This window comes from Sinohyriopsis cumingii, chromosome 1, assembly GCF_028554795.1.
Source record: "Sinohyriopsis cumingii isolate HCF-2022 chromosome 1, ASM2855479v2, whole genome shotgun sequence".
Lineage (NCBI taxonomy): Eukaryota > Metazoa > Mollusca > Bivalvia > Unionida > Unionidae > Sinohyriopsis > Sinohyriopsis cumingii.
The window spans coordinates 102,767,968-102,793,452 of record NC_142961.1 but is presented as its reverse complement, the minus strand read 5'-3'; the positions used below and the strand labels follow the sequence as shown (position 1 = coordinate 102,793,452).

The 25,485-nt window shown below is 36.4% G+C and overlaps 1 protein-coding gene across 1 annotated transcript in view; it reads left to right on the top strand.

Annotated features, from left to right (window-relative positions):
* Window positions 1–25,485, top strand: part of LOC149807465 (uncharacterized) — a 496,731-nt gene that overhangs the window by 392,843 nt on the left and 78,403 nt on the right. Inside the window, exons 45-59 of the mRNA XM_089956330.1 lie at window positions 1,249–1,448; window positions 1,870–2,202; window positions 4,204–4,366; window positions 6,507–6,673; window positions 7,368–7,694; window positions 8,550–8,700; window positions 9,073–9,233; window positions 9,951–10,163; window positions 12,882–12,995; window positions 14,090–14,203; window positions 19,176–19,388; window positions 20,265–20,426; window positions 21,430–21,600; window positions 22,703–23,029; window positions 23,868–23,952. Of these exons, the coding sequence (XP_089812456.1) occupies window positions 1,249–1,448; window positions 1,870–2,202; window positions 4,204–4,366; window positions 6,507–6,673; window positions 7,368–7,694; window positions 8,550–8,700; window positions 9,073–9,233; window positions 9,951–10,163; window positions 12,882–12,995; window positions 14,090–14,203; window positions 19,176–19,388; window positions 20,265–20,426; window positions 21,430–21,600; window positions 22,703–23,029; window positions 23,868–23,952 (2,901 nt within the window). The remainder of the gene's footprint in view (window positions 1–1,248; window positions 1,449–1,869; window positions 2,203–4,203; window positions 4,367–6,506; window positions 6,674–7,367; window positions 7,695–8,549; window positions 8,701–9,072; window positions 9,234–9,950; window positions 10,164–12,881; window positions 12,996–14,089; window positions 14,204–19,175; window positions 19,389–20,264; window positions 20,427–21,429; window positions 21,601–22,702; window positions 23,030–23,867; window positions 23,953–25,485) is intronic.

Sequence of the window (25,485 nt, the reverse complement as noted above, 5' to 3'; positions counted from 1 at the left end):
CGCTCAGCAGTAAGAGGTTAGTGTCAGGACTGATCCGCCTGGTGTTGGGATAATGTGTCTGGGTGGGACATCATGCTACATGTCTGCGGCATGATGCCCCAGTGCTAGACATCACTATAAACTGTCACACTGCAAACACCATAGCAGTATGACTGAAAAATTGTTAAATCTACGTTAAAAATCCAAATCACACACACACAAACACACACAGTTTGTCGATGTCTTGCAACTTTAAGAATCATAATGCACTAAAATGACATCAATACTATTTCTTCACATGAAATAAATGTCTGTTCTTTTTTAACAAAAGGAATCTTGTTTTGTTGTGCAAAAATCAGTGACATAACACACAATGTTTTGCAGGTACACAATGAGGCACACCTGTATATGATGTGTTCAGACCTGTCTGAGTTTTGTTTTACCCAATCTTTCAGAGATCGGTTATCTTGAAAATAAAAGTAGGTGTTATGGAAAAGTGAACAATTTCATTAATTAAATCTTTTTATTGACAATGGAAATCTGTTCATTGACAAAAATTCACATCGCAATTATAAATTGAGTATTCAGCCATAAAACAGTGCTGCCAAACCCAGTCCCCCACCACCATGGTCCTCTAGATGTCTAGCCAGAATGGCACCCCTTTTATTCATTTTTATGAGGTTCCTCACTGATAGTGTTGTCTTTGGTTTTTGGATCCCTTGTGCGAGTTATCAAGGGAGAGGTGTAATTAGATTTTTGTCTTGTCCATGGACAGTTGCATTTGGAGTGGGGGTTGATGGCAGTGGCATTGGCAATAATATTAGAGAGTCATGAGTTACGGGTTTAAAAGTTTAAAAGTCAGATTCATTAGTTGCTATATTAACTGAAACTCGGGTATGATATTACTATATGCCTGATCTGTTTACCTTGATAACACCATTCCTAACAACAGTAGCTTCTCGTGGGTCGGTGGTTCTTCCCTAGGTTTTCCCAGGTTCTTCCTCCACCATTGATACTGGCCGCCATGCATAGCCTATCGCGTTCTGAAAAGTGGCGTTAAACCCCACAACAACCATTCCTGGGCACTTTTGTGAATCTGTTTTTCACGGCATGCTTAATATGTGTAACTTGCTGTCTTGACAAGTTCTGTACATCAGTAAATTTATGTATTAATAACTGTCTGAAAATTTAGTTTGAGTGCCAGCCTTAGATTGTGAACAGATTTGTTACCTGGTCCGCCATAATTATTCTTAAAATATATATGCGCAGATGACAAATGGCTGGGTGTGAAGGTAACCTCTGAACAGAGGCGAAAGGCCTTGGAGGACATAGTTGCAGATCTGAGATCCTACAAGGATGCTGGAGTCACTCTACAGAAGTGGATTGCCCAGAAAGAAAAAATGGTGGCAGTCCTGGGACCTGTTGCCACTGATCCAGCCATGATAAAGAATCAACAGGATCAAGTCAAGGTAATATAATTGTATTTTCATATTACTTATGATAACAGTAGCTACTTTAAGTTCGTTATAGACTTGGAAGTCTGTATGTCCATGTTGAAGCGCTTTTTGCATGCTCCAATAAATTTTTGCCCAACTGTAAAATCTCAAAAACATTATCATTATAACCTGTAGGTGACTTGATTAGATTTGCATGTTAGTGCTGCCAATTTTTTGCATACAGTTATGGCCCTTTTAACAGAATTTCCCATGTCATACAAGTCTCTACTAAATTACCTTTAGTGAGTGCAGAAGGAGAATGATAATCTATTTTACAAGCACTTGTTGTTGTTAATCAATGGACACATCGTTTGAATGATAAGATAAATATCCATTCCGAAAAAAGGCTTTCTTAAATTTGAAATTTTTAAATTTTTCTTTTTTATTATCACAGGTGTTACAAGAGGAGCAACACGCCCAAGAACCTTTATATGACAAATTTATTGAGTCTGCCAATGCCGTACTAGACAAATGTATGCCTGACTCCAAGCACGCTGTCCATATCAGTGAAAAGATAAGCATCATCAGTAAGGGGTGGGATCGACTTACAGATCGCCTCAGGGAACGAGAGAAGAGTTTACAAGCAGTTGAAGGCCTCAGTGGGGAATTTAATGAGAACCTGCAGCAGCTGGGCAACTGGTTTGCTGACTATGCCACAACGTTGGATAGCCTTTCTCCTATAGCAACCAGCAGTGAGAAACAAAAGCAACAGCTCCGAGAGCTTGAGGTAGTACAAATCATTATTTGACTTTTCTCTTTCCTTTCTGTTTTAGGTGAAACAAATACAGCAGAAGTATATAAATGTTCTCTGTTTGAATAAACTTTACATGAATATTGATTTTGTGTAACCAGAACCAGTCCAAAGTTATAGTTCATTCTGATCATCATCACAAATGCTCGGTGAATTTTGATGTGAGAGTCTCAAAATATAGTTACAATTGCCAAATTTATTTAGTGCACAAATGATTTCAACACCATTTGAATCGGCATACATAGCAAGACCACTTATACACTACATGATGAAAACAGAATGGTCTGTGTACATGTATTCCAGTGTTGTTCTTGGAGTTTTGGAATAGTTCATTTTTTATACTGGACTGACCAGTTGTGGTTGTCATCACATGCGATGTTAAGATAGTTTATTGTAAACTAAATGTATTTTGGACTGTCCCTTCAGAAAGCCTCAGTATTAAGGCAAACTTTACCTCAAGATGAACAAAATTGACACTTCATTGTGCTACTAAACTGTTCTTTGATCCATCAAAACCTACCTTTGATGTCATCTATCAGCCCAAATGAAAAAAACATGTGATTGGAAAGCAAATTTAATTTCACATTTTGCATAAAAATTTTAATTCCTCTGGAGGCAGCAAAAGCCCATCTTTCCAATGCTTCAAAATTCTCAGTAACAAAATCACTACCATTAACTTTTCGACGTTATAAACAAGAAAGACAATTCAGCTGCAAGTTTTAAAAAATTTACAAGTGTAAACAAAAGAAAAGTCATCTTTTTTTATTTGCAGATTTCTGGATTATGGTAAAGGTACTATATGCACTTGCTTATAAGACAGCGTACAACTTAATACTGCACAGACCCAGATCTGTCCCATAGGGCCAGCAGATCTGAGTTTATACTGTTAGGAGCAGTCAGTAGGACAAACATCATAGACCAGGGTCTATGTTGTTAGCAGTTTGGACTCGACTTACGAGCGAGTGGAGATGGTGTTGCACTAATGGTACACTATCATTAGTAGATCCTGTTGATCGAAATGTAAATTTTCTCTTTTGGCACGTAGAAGAACTGGACAATGTCAGCATTAGTCTAACATTTGACAGTGGGGCAGTCCTTTATCACTTTTGATTCAGTGCTGAATATCATTGTCAAAGGAGTTAAAGTGTCACCATAAAACAACTTTAGCCTCTTCAACATCCTTCTCCGTGAATCACCTAAAATTACAATCCTATTCCCAAATAAGCTTTCATTTTCCTGGACATCTCCATCGTGAGTTTAAATGTCTTAATTCACTTGTACATACTAACAAGACTAAACTCTCTTTTAAATCTAATTTCACTGGAAAGTGACATGAAATTGTTTGAATATACCTTATTTGTACTGTAGCTACATTATGCAATGAACATCGGTCTTTTCTGGGCTACACTGCATAGATTACAGAAAACAGTGCAATTTCAAAGGATATGCAACTAATCTTTTCTGTGATATGTTGCCATGGTGGACAATAAGCTGGTCTTCTGTATAATCAGTGAGCTTTATATACAAAAATCAAGTCACTGGTCTGCTGGAATGGCTTTCGTGTTAAAGGAAATTTGAGAATCATGTGTACTGTAGCCAGATACAATAGTTGATACAGACAAAGGACAATTACTGCTAATTAGAGACATGGGTAATTTTGGGTGTTTAGTTACCTGTTAGGAATACAGTATCTTACCTCACCTGAATACAACAATGACTAATTAGAGTTAAATTGTGACTGAAAAAATATGTTCTATTCAATCAGGTGCAAAAGCTTTTGATGTAAAGGTTTTCAGTTGATAGATGTTGAAAATTTTGATTTGGGGTCCATAGTACTACCATGTTATATCTGGAATAACAGTATAGCGAAGCACGTTATAAAGGGGGAGACATGTACTTATGAAATGATCCTTGAATTAGTCCATTAATATATTTCATGCAAGATCTTTATGTTAAGATAATTTTTTATATTTACAGGAGCTAAAGGCAGAGCTAAAGAGTAAACTTCCACAGTTAGAGAAAATTAAAGAGGTTGGAAAGAAACTTGGTGACAACACAAAAGATTCTTCTACAAAATTGGACTTGAGAAACAAAATTTCCAACTTGGAGAAACCCATAGCAGAAGCTGAAAAGAAATTAGGTATTTAATAGCCAGAGTAAATTTACATATCACTTGATATTGGTTATATTGGTTAGTTTTGGTAACTAGGTAACATTCTCTTTCTTTCTCTTCACATATTCATTTATCTTAATAAATTCAGACTTGCAATACAATAAATATTAATTTCAGATTAATAGAATGGTAACATGTAATGTACCGTAATACTCGCTTAAAAGTCAAGTCAAACTGCAAACAACAAAGATTCTGATCTGCTATAGCATAATGCAGCAGCAGATCAGGGTCTGTGTTGTTTGTTCTGCTCATTACTCCTAACAAACTGCAGAGACCTAGATCTGCCAGTGCATAATGCAACAGCAGATTTGGGTCTGTGCAGTTGACAGTTGGACTCGTACAACCAACTATATCTGGTACCTTGGCATCGCTGCTTTGAAAAGAAAATATTTATTTAAAGAAATACAAATTTCAGAACAAATTAAATTTTGCCTTCTTTTGATGGATATAGTTGATCGGGTTATTTGAAATAATTATGTAAACAAAGTGCAAGAATCATTGGTTACCACTCAAAGCCTAGAAAGTTTTGTACATTCAGTATTCCCTCATAATCATGCTGTCCTTGTAACCATAGAGTATGCCACCTTATAGCTATTATGGCTTATAATGTTACATATAATTTGACTGCCATTTAATGCAATTAGATCAATGACCATACTGTCCTTGTAACAGGAACCATGCTGTAATGAAGGAGCTTATAAATGATACCATGCTATAATGAGGGGCCATGTAACAGGAACCATGCTATAATGAAGGGCCTTATAAATGATACCATGTCATAATGAGGGGCCATGTAACAGGAACCATGCTATAATGAAGGGACTTATAAATTATACCATACTATAATGAAGGGAATTATAAACAGAAACATGCTATAATGAAAGGCCTTATAAAAGGAACCATGCTAGAATGAAGGGCCTTGTAACAGGGACCATGCTATAATGAAGAGCCTTATAAATGGAAGCATACTATATTGAAGGACCTTGTAACAGGAACCATGCTAGAATGAAGGGCCTTATAAACAGAAACATGTTATAATGAAGGGCCTTTTAAAAGGAACCATGCTATAATGAAGGGCCTTACAAAAGCATGCTATAATGAAGGGCCTTATTTTTTTTAAACATGCTATAATGAAGGGCCTTATTTTTTTTAAAACATGCTATAATGAATTGATGTGTAACAGGCACCATGCTATAATGAAGTGCCTTATAAATGGAACCATGCTAGAATGAAGAACCTTGTAACAGGAACCATGCTATAATGAAGGGCCTTGTACAAGAAACCATGTTATAATGAAGGGCCTTATACAAGTAACCATGCTAGAATGAAGGACCTTATAAAAGAAACCATGCTGTAATAAAGGGCCTTGTAAAAGGAACCATGCTGAAATGAAAGGTCTTGCACAAGAAACCATGCCAGAATAAGGGCCTTGTACGAGAAACCATGCTATAATGACAGGCCTTATAAAAGAAACCATGCTACAATGAAGGGCCTTATAAAAGAAACCATGCTACAATAAGGGCCTTGTAACAGGAACCATACTAGAATGAAGGGTTTTGTAACAAGAACCATTCTAGAATGAAGGGTTTTGTAACGAGAACCATTCTAGAATGAATGACCTTAGGAATGGTGTATTATCATTTTATTTTGCAAACCTTCATATTAAGCAAGTGCAGTTTATTATTGTCAAGCTGGCTGTTTATTACCATGTAGCCTTGCAGTTGTTGTCTGGCCGTATTACTGTCTGGCCTGGCAGCTTATTACTGTCTGACCTAGCAGTGTATTACTGTCTGGCCTGGCAGCTTATTACTGTCTGACCTAGCAGTTTTATTTACTGTCATGTTGATCCAGTGTGTATTGTGCAAATTACAATTGTTTAATCAATGTGTCTGTACAATGAAAAGATTTGATATTAAAACTTACATCAAGAACTTTGCCTTTTTTGTAATTTGTTAAGGAAAATCAACTTGTCTGTATCTAAAAAAAATTTCATTAGAATCATTGGAAGGGAAATTATGAATTAAATAGAAGTCAATTAGCATGATGAGCTCTAAATGATTTGCCTGTGATTTATATCTTGTCTTCATATGTATTCATTTTGTTAAAGTGCTGAGAGAGAACGAGATTCACAAAGCTAGTCAGGAGGTTGAAAAGTTCCATGATTCCTGTCAGGAACTTTTGGATTGGGTGGATGGAATCCGAGAACGTCAGTCAGAACAGGAACCTGTATCTGCAAATTCGGATATAATAAAGCAGCAAACTCAGAAAAACAAGGTAAGCAGCTCACAATTACCATATATACTCACTTGTAAATCAAATACATTACTGCACAAACAGAGACTTTGAAATACCACCAGACAGCTTTATATCAAAAGAGCTTGTTGTCATGAAGAACTTTAAAGTTTTGTTTAACAAATTATGTAAATTTACAGTCAAATATGGCAGCTGAAACTTTAAGTAAAACTTATTTGATACAGATTCTTCTCAAAAAGAGCTCAACAGAATTGGCCAGATTTGACAGGAAGCTTCCTGGCATGAAAAGCTTTCAGGTATATACAGATGATACTGCAATGAGATAAGGCTAATGTCACTAATGTACAAATGACACTCTTCCAACTGTGCTATCATGGTTCCCTTCATCAGTATTAGAAGATATTTCTACAGACAGCCTCCAAGTGGCCAAGATTTCTTGGTCGACTATGTGTACATATTAGTGAACAATATGAGACCCACTTGGGCCTCTTTGTTATTTTTAATATCCCGGAAAAAGTTTATGTTAAATAATTTTATTGCCAAGACGTAGATACATATTTTTGTCCATACATATATCCATAAGTGATCTTTCTTTAGCTATCCACAGTTACATGTCTCCAGTGAAAATGACTGCTATTTCTTTCTGAGGTGGGTCTTATTTTTGTCTCATGAGCAGCAGATGAATATAATCAATAATAAATAAATTCCATTTCAGGAATTATTGAAAGATGTCATTGAAGCTGAGCCAGAAATGAAATCAATCATTGAGAAGGCCAGAAGCCTGGCCAGAGATTCAACCAATCCAGAATTAAAGTCCATCCTAGATCAGTTAGAAATGGCCCAGTCAGATTTGGCAGCGATCCAGCAGCTGGCCAGTGAAAAAGATGAAAAATTAGAGACAGCAAATAAACATGCTCAGGCCTTCCAAGACCAGCTAGACAAGATGGGTATGTGGCTGGATCTTAACAAGGGCAAACTGAACAGTCTTAAGCCAGATGCCTTGGATAAAGATGCCGTCTATAGAAAACTGAGAGATGCACAGGTTTGTGGATATCTTGTTTTGTGCATATTCAGTTTTTTAAAAAAAAAATAACTTTATCAGAATGAATATTAGCCCTCAAGTATGTTTTATCTCACCTACAAAGCATATGAAAAATATGGATATAGTGGTCTGGTTTTGAAAGGCTCCTCAGAAGACGGGCCATCTTGTTTATGAGGCCACCTTACCTGACACCACAATATTGCACTTCAGCCATTTTGTCTCCACCTTTAGAGTCCAACTCTTATATAAAAGCACCTTACCCAACACTAAATAGTACACGTCCTCTCAAGAAAGGTTGTAAGGTTGTGCTTTTATTAGGCCACCTTGCCCAACACAGAAGTAGTATATTTTATCCATTTTGTCACCATCACAAGGCCAGTTTTGCGGACAGGGAGACTTCACAAAAGGGAGGCCTTATAAAAGGGAGACATGAATGGCCACCATATGTTTTCTTTGTTGGCATATGCATCAACTTGTATCATTGCATTTAACTCTGTATGTCAGAAAGTGTGATCTGTATTATTATGAAACTTGAGGAGTGCTTTCATTTTGTGGAGTACCCATCACCTCTAGTAAAATGGGGTCACATGGGTCTACAATTAGAATTAAATGAGGGTTGTTGATTTAGGTATGGTTAAGGATAGAGCTTTATATCAAGTATCAGCATGTCATATTGCAGAATTCTTGTTTTAAAATGTCTTCCTGTTACAATACAGAATCATTGCCAATTTTTCCATCAGTTTATACCACTTGGAGCTACAGCCATTGTCCAGTAATCTACTCTGTTGGGAAATGCTCGTTTGAAATGCATTCTTGTTACTGATACTGAATTACCTTTGTGGTTGTAATTTTAAGGCTTTGCAAGCAGACTTGATGAGGCTGGCCACTGATCATGAATCCTTGAACCAAGAGGGTGTGTCCCTGATGACCACTGCTGACAGTGACAAGGGAAGCATCCAGGCCAAACTGGATGACATTAACAGGAAATGGGATGGTGTTAAACAGGGTACTTACAACAGCACATTTAAACTAGATATATGTTACCATGAATAGCTATTTCCTGACAATTAAAGCATTATTTTCGCACCTCATACTTTGTTTTAATTCTTTTGAAGAACTTAATAGATTGAAAGCTGGTTTGGTTTAAGGTTTTATAAAAAGATTACATAAAGAATGTTTATTTTTGACCTGATTAATTTAGAACCTTGTCCCAGCATATTGATTCAAGGTTACTTAATTGCACTAAGCACTACTATACAGGCTCTTTTCTAGTTTTTGACTTTATGATGAAAGTACCAATATTAGCTAGACACAGCTGTACTAGTAAATGAAATTTACTGTCTAGATGGCAGAGTGGATTGCATTTTACATTTTACAGGTGTAGCCGATGCCCTTCTGAACCTGGAAGATACATCACAGCGACTAACTGAATGTGAGGAATTGAAAAGTGATGTGGAGGAGAACCTGGGTCGTCTGGAAGCTCAGCTACAAGATAACAAAGAGGCCACAAAAGATCCTAGAAATGCTGACAAGATTAAAGTAAACTAGCCTTTATTTGATGATTTCAGACCCTTCTATGTGCCGTATATACTTGGTTATAAGTTGGGTCCAACTGCAAACTGCGCAGACCCAGATCTGCCATCACGTAATACACTGGCAGATCTGAGTCTATCCAGTTTAAGACTAATCAGTAGAATAAGTGTATGCAGTTGGGCTGGACATATAAGTGAGTATCAGTGGTAGAAACATCTATAAATAAACCAGTAGTTTGATTATAGTTCACTTTTGTTTTCATCAGTGATAGTGATTTTGTTTTTCTCCAGATTTTAACATTTTTACACATTTGACGAGAACAGGACTTCATGATGACAAAGAGGAGGACAATAATTATTCAAGGAAGAAGAAGAAAATTGTCATACAAAAATGATCATTGTCTTGAAAGTATAGCTATCTGTTCTATTATTACACTATTCGTTGTAGTGTGTTCTTCATCTTAGTACAGAGATCATCTAGGGGACCAAGTGGTCTGAGAGGTACTCACCTTTATTATACTGCTATCTCACCTCTGTCCATGTGGGTTTGAGTCTTGGTCTCGGCCAATGTGGTTATGTAAGAAAGTTTACCATTAGTGTCCGGTGGGTTGGTTGTTCTACATGGGGTTTTTCTTTGTTCCTCCTCCACCAGATATATTGGACACCATGTTACCAACTGAGATCATATGGTTAAAAATTCTTGTCACCTTTCTGTTTTTCTCAGGTATTACAGGATGATGCCAATGACCTGAATGCACAGGTGGATTACTTGGATGCATTGATTAATACATTTAGCACAGACAGGGGTACAGCCCCACCCTCCCAACTTATTAAAGACCTGGGCAAGACAAAGGAGAGACTGAGAGCATTACAGGAGGAGACAAACCATCTACTTGCAGACATGGAAGCTGGATCACATATCATGGAGAAATTCCAGGTGAGTGGCATAACTGATAACTGACAATCATTGGGATCCACCTCTTTTGTCTTTTTTGCCCTGAAATATGTTTATAATCTTAAGGTAAATAAGTTAAATAAGAATTATACAAGAGAACTTGGCAACATCGTGAAAGTGTTCTTGGTGTGGAACTCAAAGTACCCAAGTTATTGAATCCAGGTCATTTTTCTCAAAATCCTGTTCACACCTTTAGTCATTTTGACATCAAGTAGTTTGCCCTGAAGTCTTCCTGTATGCGAGTATCTATGGTAGAGGCATATACTTAATATCATCAAGGCACATGCCATTATTTATAATTTCAGCTCAGATATTAAATTGAAAATTAAAAAATGACAATTTTACGAATGATGGCATAATTTGTATATGCCTGCTAAAAGGTTGAGTGTATAAGGTTATAATGTCTTTCTGTTAATCTGTAACCTACCAAACTTACTTACCTGATATGGTGGAGTGTTGGACTTCCTAACCAAGGATCATGACTTGATGCCTGCCCAGATCAGCTGTTCTTGGTAAAGGCATTTTGGCATGATACACCCAAATAAAGTACTGAAAATATGGAGTAAAACCAATGTTACCTTTCATTTCTTCCTTTACTCCATAAACTTAGAAAACCTTATGGATGGCTTACTGTGTGTGTAAGAAAGAAGGCTGTTGATTTCTGATCTAAAGATTCAAGTCGGAGACGCTGATGAAAAGAATAAAATGACTTGTAGATAACAACTTTACTTTTCAAACCATGTACCTTGACCACAGTTTGTGGAGTGCATTCACATAAGGTAAGGAAGAAGTCCTATTGAAATGGGAAGTCATTAAGGTCCAGGTCACCATGCTCAAAGAAGAGTGGGTTTTGCACAGTAATATTTGATCTACATTAAATTACTGGCAATGCAATTGGTTTAATCAGGTTCTTTTCCATTAGTCACCATCGCCAGCAACTAAATTAAAAATGCATTACGGTTGAATCCTTATTTTGTGTAAGTGACATTCATTTTATAGACAGCAAAACAACCTCAGGAGGCCAGAATCTTCATAGAAAGCAAATTACAGATCTGATTATGGAAATGAAATAGGATAAAAACAACTTGCAGCAAGCTGACTGGTTGTTTCCACACAAAAAACACCTCATCAGAGCCTTTGAGAGTATGCAGTGTAATCAATATCAACTTTTTTTTCCTTTTTTATTAGTGAGACTAATATTTAGTGTTCAGGTTATATCAAATTTAATGGCATAAATGTCTCCATCGACTATGTATGTACAAATAGGGATTCTCATGATGACTATACATAGTATAGTACTTTTAAGGATTCTCATGATGACTATACTCTACATAGTATAGGACTTGAAGGATTCTCATGATGACTATACTCTACATAGTATAGGACTTTTAAGGATTCTCATGATGACTATACATAGTATAGGACTTTGAAGGATTCTCATGATGACTATACATAGTATAGGACTTTGAAGGATTCTCATGATGACTGTACTCTACATAGTGTAGGACTTTGAAGGATTCTTATAGAACTATACTCTGTAGGAATATGTACAATAGCTACTCAAGTCAGATCCAACTGCAGACCTCATAGACTAGATCTGGCATTACATCATGCACTGGCAGATCAGGGTCAACGCAGTTTGATAGGAGTAATCAATAGAACAAACAATATAGACCCTGATCTGCCTGTATATTATGCGAGTGCAGATCAGGGTTGATTTTGTTTGCTGTTGAACCTGATTTATAAATGATTACACATGGCATACGTGGCCATAATGAATCCTCTTCAGATCTAAATCATTATGTTACTGACTAATAACTGAGGTATTCAATAGCCAATATTGATACATTATTATCACTGTCATTTTTAAAACAAATGCCCTTTAGATATGGTTGTAATAATGTCTCAGATGAAAATAAATCATAAATTTTTAATTAATCTCCTTCAAAATTTAGAGCGGGAGGTCGTGGGTTTGATCCCCGGCCGAGTCATACCAAAGACTTACAAAAATGGTACTAACAGCTGCCTCGCTTGGCGCTCAGCATTAAGAGGTTAGTGTTAGGACTGGTCAGCCCAGTGTCAGGATAATGTGACTGGGTGGGACATCATGCTACATGTCTGCGGCATGATGCCCCAGTGCTAGACATCACTGTAAACTGCCACATTGCAGACATTGTAGCGATATGACTGAAAAATTGTTAAAAGCTACGTTAAAAATCAAAATCACATCACATCAAAATTTAGAATAGAATCAGTCAAAATTTTATTTTCTAATATTTCTACACACAATTGTTTGGGCAGCCCCAAGTGGTCTAAAGCGCTTACCATTACGGATCACTGCCATTTCATCTCTGTCTGCGTGGGTTCGAGTTGCGGGTTCGGCCTATGTTGGTATGTGAGAAAGCTTGCCAGTGGCTTCTCATGGGTCGGTGGTTCTTTCTGGGGTTTTCCAGGAGTCTTCCTCCACCATTAATACTGGCTGCCATCTATAGCCTATCTTGTGCTGAAAAATGGCATTAAAACCTACAGCAACAACAACATAATTGTTTGGATCAAGTCAAATATAGCCATTAGCACAACATCTTTAAAGGGGGGAGGCAGCAGCATCAGCAGAGACCAGATTGCCTTTAGTTCTATGACATAAATCAATCCAACATATTTTGTCACACTGGTAAAATCAAATTATTCATTTCCCATTAGGACAAGCTTGAGGCATCTGGTTCCCACTTGTCAGAGTTGGAACAAGAACTGAACAATTTGAAACCTGTAGCTCGAGATGAAGTGGCACTGGATAATCAGAAAAGGGAAATTGAGGTGAGTGCTCCTTTCTTGAACTGTGTTCTTGTTTGTCATCTTCTTGCTTTCTGCTGTTGAACACATCTTCTGTACATCAGGTATAAAAAAACAGTGGTAGTGAACTAATGGAATAAACCTTAGCACAACTTCAGTGCTGCAAGTTTTGGTTACTGGCATCTTAACCATTGGGTTTTTAAAAACAGACATCTGATAAATGCCTTTACCAACAGATTCAGCTTTGTAGTAATAGTATGACATACAATGATGTGTTACTGCTTAAACATGTATGCGTATTGTTGATAAAACATACCCTATTTATTTAATTGAATCTAACAGGATACGGCACTCTGTGATTAGTTACTGAGGTTTAATTACATGAAATGAGCACACAAATGCAGGATTCCCTCACTATAAGGCCATTCATTATAGAACAGTTTCTATTACGATGTCGGTATGGTCATGTATACATTTTATTAAAATGGTTGTAAAATTTTCTCTACTTCAGAAGAGTTTTTGCCATAAGGGCTGTTCCATTAAAATATACATGGGACCCAGGAAAGGCATTTTTAAAGTGGGGTACTCACCCATAGATACAATTCAGAATTTTCTTATTATTTTAATATGAACTCTGTGATTCAAAATACCCTGGCATATATTTTTTAAAAATTGCCTTCCCAAGGTACCTTGTATGTTTAAATGGAACAGCCCTAAGGTGAGAAGGTATGTGGCTACCATACACTGCACTTCAAAGAGGGAGTACTGCTTAAATTTACTAGCAAATAATACTAATTTATACACTGTTGTACACTTTATCAAATTTTCTCCTTAGATTTACAAATTTACTTTTAATATTTTCTTATAGAAGTGGTATTATATGATCACAAGTTTCTAAATGAATTTTTACACCATGCAATAATATGTCACATGAATTTGTACACTATGCAATAATATGTGTCATATGAATTTGTACACTATGCAATAATATGTCACATGAATTTGTACACTATGCAATAATATGTGTCGCTTGAATTTTTACACCATGCAATAATGTGTCACATAATGAAAAACAGGACTTTTATGATCTGCATATATTTTGTTGTTTGTCTTTGCAGGAATTCATCTCAAGATTAGGTGATGCTGAAAATCATCTGGATGATGTTGAAAAACAGTTCAATAACCTTGTTAATGATGGTTACGTTTCTCCATCAGATCCACTGAAATCACAGGTAGGTTTCATCCAGTACATGGCATGGAAGTTCTTTTTCTTGAAGATGGTAGTAATCTTCAGTATCAAAAAGGTTTTTTTGCTGTTCGTTGACTCACTTTGTCTCGTTTGACAAGGTATAACAAGCTCTGGACTTTCTCTTTCCCTGGACCCTGGGTGGCTGATTGGTGTAAGGCCCTGGGTGGCTGATTGGCCTAAGGCCCTAGGTGGCTGATTGGCCTAAGGCCGTGGGTAGCTGATTGGTGTAAGGCCCTGGGTGGCTGATTGGTCTAAGGCGCTTAACTTTACAGATCACTCACATATCTCACTTCTGTCCACATGAGTCTTGGCATGACTGATACGGATGTTTGAGAAATTTTACCTGTAGCTTCCTGTGGATCGATGGTTCTTCCTGGTATCTTCACCAGTTCTTCTTACACCAAATATGCTGGCTGCCAAGTGTAGCCCATCAAAAGCTGAAAAAGGAAACCCCACAAAATTAAACCAAGGCTTTTCTTTTCAGCTCCAGCCCCAACAATGAATATTGGACTTCTGTTTTCCAGCATTAACTTTGCATATCATTGATATTTGTGTACAGCATATTTGTATAGACTTGTTCAGCTCTAGTTAATATTGTGTTTTGTTGGTTTAAATGGCACTTTTAAAACATTATTGGGACCAAGGAAGTTGACCCAGCTTCTTAAGAACACACCCAGGAAGTTGACCTAGCTTCCTAAGGACACTCCCAGGAAGTTGAACAAGTCAGGTATCGATCCAATGACCCATGGATTATGAGTCTGATGCTGTACCACAGTTGGTTGAATAACAAATTAACAGTGGCATACACTGAACCTTGAGATAAAGCTGAATATGGTAGGCAGTGTTTGATTGGCTGTCAAATCAGATTTTAAGTTCAAAGGGCACAGACCATTGCCATAGAAACACAAAAATGCTGTTTAAAGGAGACCAGAAACCAATGGAAATATAGAATAATAATAAAAGTACTATAGCAGAAAACCTTCTTCTGAAGTATCATCTGCGACCGTAATGCCAATATTAAAATATTGGCCTATTTTCTAGGAGCTGAATTTCCGTGACCTCATATGCAAAATATCCGCACCTATTCGGTTACTTTCGGGATGTGACGTCATAGTAGCGACTCCAGCAGCCCAGTTGGGGGTTACCAGAGTAAAAGTCAATACTGTTTTGCGTTGCTTACGGGTGTAATAGAACATTAAGAAAAGCCTGTGGACAACATTTTTTTTCTTTTCCGAAAGATAAAGGCATAATGAAAGAATGGATACATTATTACAAACGAGTCGATTTCAAAGCAACACCATACAGCACTCTGTGCTCGTTACATTTCTCAAAGGACTGTTACGAGAGGGATTCTGAAAAAATGGCAGCTCAAGGATACGCAAATGCTAGGCTTAGACTAAAGGTTGGCGCTGTTCCAGACATAGCGTTGAATATTTTAAATCCTGGGAAGAAAGCTAAACGTGCAAGTTACGAAAATAGGCAGAAGGCCGAGTAAGTGACCACAATCAATTCACAGATCTTTTATCTACACCAGCAGTTCTAAAAAAAATCTGATAGCCCGACACGCTGGGCCCCTCTGGTTTTAGTTCCAGCTCATCCTGTATTCAAAGTGAGGTGACCGTCAGGCTTGTCAAAACAAAAATTGTTTACCTGAGGAAACTTTGATCACGCTGGTGAAATGAATAAATGTATTTTCAAGATGTTGACATACATGCCTTAACACGGCACAATCTAAATCAAATCACTACTGTCCAAGGTGAAATTTAGATTTGATTTTAATCAAATGGAGGCTTTGCCAAAAATAAGATTCTAAACCTGTCGTGTTTTGAGAAAACACAATTTTCAGTAATCTTATAAAAAATTACAAATTTTTTTAAAAAATCCTTGTATACATGTAGTATGTATAAACGGTAATCTGCAATGATTGGAACTGATATAAAACTATTCCTTGGGCAGTTTAAATAGCAGTGATTAAAAGAAAAGAGGTCAAAGGTTCACATTAAATGGCTGACAATAGAAACTGGGGGGGGTGACTATTGACCCAACCCCTTGCCCCAATGTGCGAGCGCCCATGGGACGTACCTTTTCTCCATGTGATACGCCTTATTATTCCCCCAGGACAAGCCCATTTTGCATATTCTGGTCAGCTCTGGCTAAATTGCAAAATAGCTAAAGTTTTGATTTAAGTACGCAAACAATAAAGCCGGTGTGACTAATGAACATACTCCTTATCCTTGCATTGATCTTGTGAAAAGGACTGCCTTTCGGACATACTTCAAAGAAACCATGTTCGACAGTGTGTGTATGTGTAAGCACCAGCAATTGATTGCCAAATAAATGATGCCTATTTTGTTGTTACTTACGATGCCATGGACTTCAGGTTTAAGTCTTAATGCATGTAACACTGTTTGCTGAACAAAATATTTATTCAGAATTAGTTCTTTAGGGCCACATATACTGCATGGTATATTTTGTTTTATTCCTTGTAATTTAATCATGGTAATAAAACTTTACATATACGGTAGAGGAATGTCAGGTGTTAACTGGCCGAGTTTCTTTGGCGGAAATGGAGATGCGATTTTGTTTGCAGAGAAAATTTCACAGTGATCATTCATTTAAGTTAATTGGTGACAATTTTATTCTTTTAATTTTTTTGTACTATAGTACTATTGTAGTTGTTTAAAAACATCTGAAATTTACTTGAATAATGTTTAATTTTCACGTTCTATTTACTGAAGAAGAAAAACAGAAAAAAACTGTTGTGTGATATTAATTATTTTGTCCAGTGCCGGATTTAGATGTGTGTGCGTGTGATTTGAATTTTTAACATAGCTTTAACAATCTTTCAGTCATATCACTATGATATCTGCAGTGTGGAAGTTTAGACTGTGGATTACATATGTTATATCTATTTATAAATGGTTTGGGGTTGGGGTTTTTTCTTCTGACAAATGAAAATTGACAGACATAATGTAATAATCGGGACTTCGCTGCGAAAAATTTAGAGATATTACGAGATCGGGATGTAGATGAGGAAATACGCCCAAAATCAGAGGTTTTTCTCCCGGCTTGAGAGTTGACAGGTATGAACTGTCCGGGCTTTTGGAATTTCAGTCAGGGCTTGAGTTTATTTAAGTCACCATTCCGGGGCCTGTGCCTAAAAAATTTCTTTTAGCACTGACCAGTACAGTACATAAACTAGTATATCAGACTGCAGATTCAAGTTTTGAATGTGCAACCCAAATGTGGTCTTCTTCCGTCTGCCTCGCTCACCAATGTTTATGTTTGTATTGAAGACTGCCTAGTATTGCGTCACGGTATCACGTGATCTGTCGTCTCATAAAAACTCGGAAAAACTCGGCAATTTACGGAATCGTGGTATCTTCCATGCAATAAAATCACTACCCGCTTACGATATTTAATTTATAAACATGACAGTCGAATTAAAATCTGTAGAGAATTAAATACGTAAAAGGAAAATTTTGATTTCTAGTCTCCTTTAAATGAAAATGTCAAACAAGCGTGCAGAAGAGGAGAACAAAGCATAAGCTTTCTTAATTAAGCCAGAAATTGTAGCTTCAAGGTCATGTATGATACACTAAAGTGGGTGGTATTATAGAAAGGTAGACAGATGTAACTCTGCAATGATACCAAATAATCTGGAAGTTCTAGTTGCACTACAAAATCTGATTTTTTGTCCGGATTTTAGATTTTTTTGCTCGCAGATCAAAGGCAGACCTGTCTGAACTGCAAACAGACAGATGAACCTTTGCAAAAAGTAGGATAAGATAGGCATTTGGAATAAAGAGTGGTCTCAATACGAAAATAATGGGTCGGTTAAGCAAAAAGACAAAAAAAAAATCCATCTTTTACCCTTCTGTTCATGCGCAAGCCAAATAGCCAAGGAAAAACAATGTTTCTAACACAGCTAGGCATTAGGTGATTGGAAAATCACCTGGAAGTTGATGTATTAGGCTGTATTCAGAAATAGCTTTCAAAATGTGTTTCCTACTCAAATTTCAGGCGAAGACGACAAAATCCTCCAAGGGTTAATGTGTTAATGGGTGCATTTTGATGACATCATTAAATTTGAATATTTAATCACTTGTGCGTCGACACTGCACATAAATTACACATTTAGCCATTCCTTGACAATTTGTAAAAAAATATTCAAACATCCTTGTTAACACATTAACCCCATGCGACAAGTTTACATGGCAGGAGGTAGTAGCCTACTGCTGAGCTCTGTAGCATCAAGGTCACTAAAGTGGGTGGTATTATTGAAAGCTTGACAGATGTTCTAGTTGAACTATAAAATACAGAGGGGAAAACCTCATTTTTTGGATCTGATTTTATTCTGCCCAAAATTCGCTCGTGGTCGGAATCCGATTTTGTATCTGGATTTTAGACTTTTTTGTCTCAGATCTAAGACAGACCGGTATGAACTGCAAACAGAGAGATGAACCTTTGCAAAAGGTAGGACAAGATGGGCGTTTGGAATAAAGAGTGGACTCAATATGAAAATAATGTTTCCATTAAAAGCACAAACAACTAAAAAACTCCAACTTTTACCCATCTGTTCATGTGCAAGCCAAATAGGCAATGAAAAACAACATTTCTAACACAACTAGGCATTAGGTGATTGGAAAATCACTTGGAAGTTGATGTATTAGGATGTATTCAGAAATAGCTTTCAAAATGTGTTTCCTACTCAAAATTCAGGCAAAAATGACAAAATCCTCCAGGGGTTAATGTGTTACGACAATAAATATGTGTGATTGTAGTCTCATCAGTTTGATGCAAACTCATGCCAGTAAAAATCTTGTGTTAACCTCCCAGTGTGGTAAACAATGTCAGTTATAAATAATTTATAAATAACTGATGGTATGATATTAAATTATCAGTTGGATAAATGGTTGTCAGATTAACAAGGTCATATGGTGTCTTCTTTTCAGATTGATGGTCTCAGATTGCAGCTGGAGAAGCTGCAAGAGCAGGCTGAGGAGAGAAAGGCCAGTGTTGCAGAAACAGCTAACAAAATTGAGGGGGTAGTGGACAACTTGCGCAGAATGAAGACCAGCATCGACAGAGCTGCAAATGAACTCGAGATGCATGAGCCTATTGGCATTGATGTGACGTCCATCAAACGTCAGCAGGGAGAGCTAAAGGTAAAGTTTTCAGAATTAAGTAATATATAAATCCTGATGAGTATATCCAAAATGGAACATAGCATTAAAAGTCATTAAGTCATTTTTTATATTCTTCATTTTTTTCAGGTTTTTTTTATTGCATTTGATTGTACTTAATGTTTACATTATTTCAGAGAGTTTATATTACTAATTTTTTTGTGCAATTCTTTATGTTTACATATTTATAACTTTACTATAAATTGCCAACAGTGTGCTGATGTGCCATTAACCAAATTCCCCCACCCCCAACATGTATACTTATCAAATTGCATGGGGATGTTACCATTAAGCAAAGCAGGGCAAACACTTCAATTTTTCATCATTTCAGTGTTGGAATCTTCATGATGCTGCAGATTACTGTATAAACAAAATTGCGTTAAAATTGTACCTCCCACCCACCCCAAAAGACGTTATTCCTCATGAGTTTTGGCATCAGATAAATGAGTGTAGACTATTGCATAATTTCCAAGGGAAAATAAATTACTCAGTATATTTCTATAATTTGTACAGTATTTTATTTATTGAATAGATAACCAAAAGTTTTATTTTGAATAATGAATTAGAACTGTATCTTTTGTGGTTTTGAAAGACACTAGGAATACTGAAAATTCTTATGGAAATAAAATACAGTATTTTTTTATTTGTTTTCACAGGTATCCTTAGTACTCTGAGGACATAATAACAAGCTTTGTACTTCCAAAGCTAATCGAAACAGAGATCATTCATGTACAGTAATGTCAGGTCTGCTGCAGAATAATAGATCTACACTTTGCAAGTTTTTTTTTAAAGTACACATTTTTTAAAGTACTTTTGAAATAAAACAATATTTAATTGTGATTTACATGTGTTTGTCAGGACTTCGTGCGATCAGTGATGGAGCCACTTCAGAAGCGCTTTGAGGCAGTGACAGAGGAAGCACTTGACCTAACTCAGACAGCTAGACCTGGAGTTGACACTGGCATTCTGGAGGCAGATATTGACAGCCTTACTGATAAGTGGTCAAGTCTTAGTGCTAAGGTATTTGGGGATATTCTTTCTATCAACTGATAAGTTTAATCTGTTTTATACCATTTATGCATGTGCCATCAATAAATGTTATAAAATGGCATCTGTACCTGTGGAAATTTATATCAAAATACATAGTCATGTGGAGTGACATTTGTAGATATGTGAGGTGTATGACAGTGATGGAGTGTGTAAAAATAAATATGATGTAATCATCTCCCATTATTTAAACAAATGATGTTATTCAGATAATGCTGGAAATACCTATCTTTGATTTTGCAGAATAAAGCATTAATAGTTGATACAAGATTCACGGAAGTTGATATGCATGGGAATTGGTTTTATCAGAGAGATGGTGTACACATTAAAGGCATTTTCCTACACATTGCATTACTATAAACATCTGCTACAACAAGCATCAAGTATATTTATATTCTGTATTGAAACATTGCTACTCACAGAAAGGTTGTTGACACTAAACGATCTACATGGTCATGTTGTGACATCTGAAACCAGTAATCACTTTAAATCTAGATTTCACAGCCATAGATAGTGCTTACTGTTGTACCATTTGCTTATGAATGAGTGATGTGAACTAAGAAGCATCTGTATTTTGTGTTAGGATGTGTATTAATGAATTTTCCAAAAGAAAATATTTTTATAAGTCACTGGAGTGGAATACCGGAAAATATTTTTTCACCACCCTTTAGTGGATATCAGTAACATTATGGCCACAAAGTTTTAGCTAATTTTTAAATGCCTGTTTGGTACAGTGGTAAGTAAGGCTGCCTCGCCTGCAGACAAACCAAGTTAAGATCCAAAAATGTGCATCTACTTTTTTAAATCTCCATTAGTCACTCGTTTCAAGCATGTATCCTTGATAAATGGGAAGTTTTTAAGATTTCTGCAGCCGTAAGAACAGTAGGTAAGAGTGGATGTTGCAGTAGAGAAACAGAATCACAATGTTAATTTACCTGTACATTTAAGTCTATAATTTTATTTACTTTAATTCCAGGTTTCTGAACGTGACCATAACCTTGACAATGCCCTGTTGCAGTCTGGAAAATTTAACGAGGCTTTCGAGTCATTCCTGAGCTGGCTGAAGGAGACAGAAGATTTGGTTTCACACCAGAAACCTGTGTCTCCAGATTACAAGGTGGCCAAGGCTCAGTTGCAGGAACAGAAGGTACTGGCACATCTTCATGTAGAAAACACTTTTATTAAGTGGACGCTTATGAGAACACCTATTTTAGTTTTGTTTTGATTATTTGGTCTAGATAGCTTCGTGGTAACATACTCACTTGGCCCATACCTGGTTTACATTCTCCAGGACCCGTCATATGCTTTATTAAGCAGTTACCTATCACAAGTGGGTGATTCTTCCTGGGTTTTCCTTGCACGATAGTCATGAAACTGTGTGAGTAAAATAATTGAACACTGAAAGTAAATTTATAATCTTTTAAGCTTCAGTCTGAGTGTATTAGAATGGCTTGTTCTTATCTTTTTTTACACTTCATACAAGCCAAAATTTCAGTCATTTGAGGAATTCCAAGTCATGAGTTCAGTTTTTTTTACTTGCAATGTTCCACAATTAGATTCCTCCATCGTTAAGCAGACTAAGTTTCAGCAGATTCGTTAGGAGTGATTGCTTGTGAAATATTACAGTATTTAAAAAGTTTTAAAATTTTACATAGCTAAAGGTACAAGCATTCCAAATTATATAAGAATGTTTACCATTTGCTAGTTGATTCTGATATTTGTATCCTTAAATATTCCAGTGCTCCGGTGGCCTAGTGGTTAGAGCGTCCACCTCAGATGTGGGAGGTCATGGGTTCAAACCCCATCTGAGTCATACCAAAGACTTATAAAAATGGTACTAACAGCTGCCTCACTAGGCGCTCAGTATTAAAAGGTTAGTCTTACGACTAATCGGCCTTGTGTCAGGATAATGTGACTGGGTGGGACATCACACTACATGTCTGCGGCATGATGCCCCAGTGCTTGACATCCCTATAAACTGTCACACTGCAGACAACATAGAGATATGACTGAATTTTTTTTAAAGCTACATTAAAAATCCAAATCACACACACACACACACTTAAATATACCACCTGTCTGGAATGGAGGTTTTGCATGAAATACCACAGAAATAGGACCTTTTGTCCCAGAATATAACATTCTGGTCATTTAATAGCTATTTTAAAAAATGTCCAGATTATACAAGGTGACACACAAGTCATTTTATTCTGTTCCATCATGAAATGAACTTTACTTTCCTCCTGCAGTTCTTACTGAAGATGCTGGAAGACCGAGCATCAGGAGTAAAGTCTGTTAAGGATTCAGGGAAGTCCCTACAGAAGAATCTTGACCCTAGGGAGCAGAAGGGGATTCAGAACCAGATAGCCCAGCTTGACCAGCGTTGGGAGGCCCTTAACACTAATGCCACAGAGCGGCTGAAAGCCCTGGAGAGTATCATCAGCGTGGCACAAGATTTCCAGGAAGTGAGGGAACCACTTGTATCCTGGGTGGAGACCATGGAGAAGAAATTTTCCGGACTTGAACCATCTGCATTGGATGCCGTTGGCATTGAGAACACAGTTAAATCTTTAGAGGTATTCCTAATTCTACAGTTGTACATATGTTTTCTATTAAAGTAGTTATCTCCTTTTTCTGATTCCAGATATCACAGTCATATTTTTTTCTTTGATTCCAAATATCACAGTCATACATTCATTTTCTATGAAAGTAGTTATATTTTTTCGCTGATCTTGACTATGATGTGGGTCAAGTAAACATTGTTTTGCCCAAAGATGTAAAGAATGCAAGTCTTTTTAATAAAACAATTTCTGTTGAACATGGAATTTTATTTGTAATAGCAGGCAAGAGGCTTTTTGGCATGGCTGTAAGTTAATAAAGGTTTGGTGGATTTCTAAATTTGTATTCATCCCTTTGGAAAAGGTAACCTTTCTTGTCCTAAGATTTGGTTACTTATTTTTTGAAGCAATGAAGACAAGGCTGCAAAGAAATTCTTTGATGACAACAAGGAAAAGATTAAGACTTCTTAAAGTATAAAAACCTTGAGAGAGGAATCAAGCATCTCAGTAGTTTAATAATAAATTGAACTTCTGATTGCACTGAAATTCTGTTGATGGCAATTTTTTCATCTTGGCACTCAAAAACACTTGTGCACAAGAGATTGTTTGAAACAAATTAATTTATTTTCTTACTAATCCAAGCTTATTGTTTTTCTATTTCTCGTTATATTTCTTCATTTAATATTTATGAATACATTCAGTTTGTTAGAGGCTGAAAAGATATATCTGTATGTATCTTGGATGTAAATATATATTTATGTTAAGCATAAATTCATTAACCTTTTTTGCTTGTTCTTTAGCCACTAAATTTACCAGAATGGCTGACAATAATAGATATTTTTTTATCTTTCTGTAGGAGATGTTCAATGACATGAGAGGGAGGGAATCTGATGTTAAGACTCTGGCAGTGGTTGGCAAAGAGCTTCAAGACCATTGTAACGGTATAATCTGTAATGAAAATGGATAGTATAGGAGATGTGTAAAACAAAAAAAATTATTTGAATGATGTTGCAGATCATTTTTAGAGATAAATAACAATGAAGGTATGTTATGTGTCTTTAACTGAGTAAGGTATGTAAATTCTTGATTTAAACATTTTTATTGAATAAATTGTATTCCAAATGGGGCCAAGAACAAGTTCTGCAAAGTTAATTATGATCACACTGAGTGTGTAACAGATAACTAGGTGGGATTTCAGATTTACAACAGAACACTTTTGATGGTGATACAAATACAGTGTTTAATGACAAATGACTTGAATGAGAAAAGAATTATGATTAATACATTTGTATAATATCCAAATATTGGATTAACTAACATAATCCATACGAATTAAATAATGAAAATACAAATAAATGACCTTACACAGTACAAGGACAAGGGGTGAATGATTCACAGTGATTTCACATACGAAAGAATTATGTGTTTTACTCAAATAGTAAGACTGGTATTTTACTCGTGTAGTAAAAATGTATTCACTCAAATAGTGAAAATGATGAAAACAAAGGGACAGATGTACAAAATACCTTTAGTCTCCAAAACACACTGGGTATTACAAACCCCAAAGATTAGCCCTTGGCTAAAGATTACATGTATGGAGTTACACACTCTGTCACCAGCACACTTGGCTACCAGTCACACTGATCAATCAAGCAGTCAGTATTCCAGGTTGGCCAATCAAGCAATCAGCGCCCACCAATCTCAGTCAGCAACACCCAATCACCTGCTACTCGACCAGCAACACTGTTTACTCAGCTCTATGGCTGCTATGGTTCAGCTTCACAGCTGCTATGGTCAGCTTCTATGGTTAGCTCTGCAGCTGGTACCACGTCGACTCTGATCACTCCAGTAACTCTGATCACTAATCAGCTATACAGCTCCAACTCCTATCACTCTGGTCAGCTATACAGCTGTGACTCTGATCACTCTGGTCAGCTGAAAATACATCTAACACTGTGTGCTATGCATGACATGGGCATATATGATAAAACATAATGATGTTATATGTGGAAAGCTACACAGAGATTACATTATCGGCACAATAATTACAAAACAATACACAAGTTCAGAAGTGAACCTAACCATGCCCGACAAGAATCCTACGGTACTTCACATTTCTTAGAAATGCAACTTTATATATTGCTAATATAAATCTCTTGCTAAGTCATAAAGAAGAATAGAAAATATTTGCATGATACTACGTAAGCCGAAGCTACATAAAAAATATACAAAAATAAACGTGGTAGTACAATAGTTATAACTTGTACACAAGAAATTAATAACTCACATACGTCTAGAGCTGAAGATGTGCAAGTCCTTAAAGTAGACTGCTGACTGACAAGACATTCCGTAATGTAAAGATTAAAATTTGAATTCGTTGAATTGATATATTGGCTTCATTTTTTGACACATTAATTTGTTTAATACAATTACAGTTAGGAATGTGAAATGAAAAATAGTTAACATAAAGCATT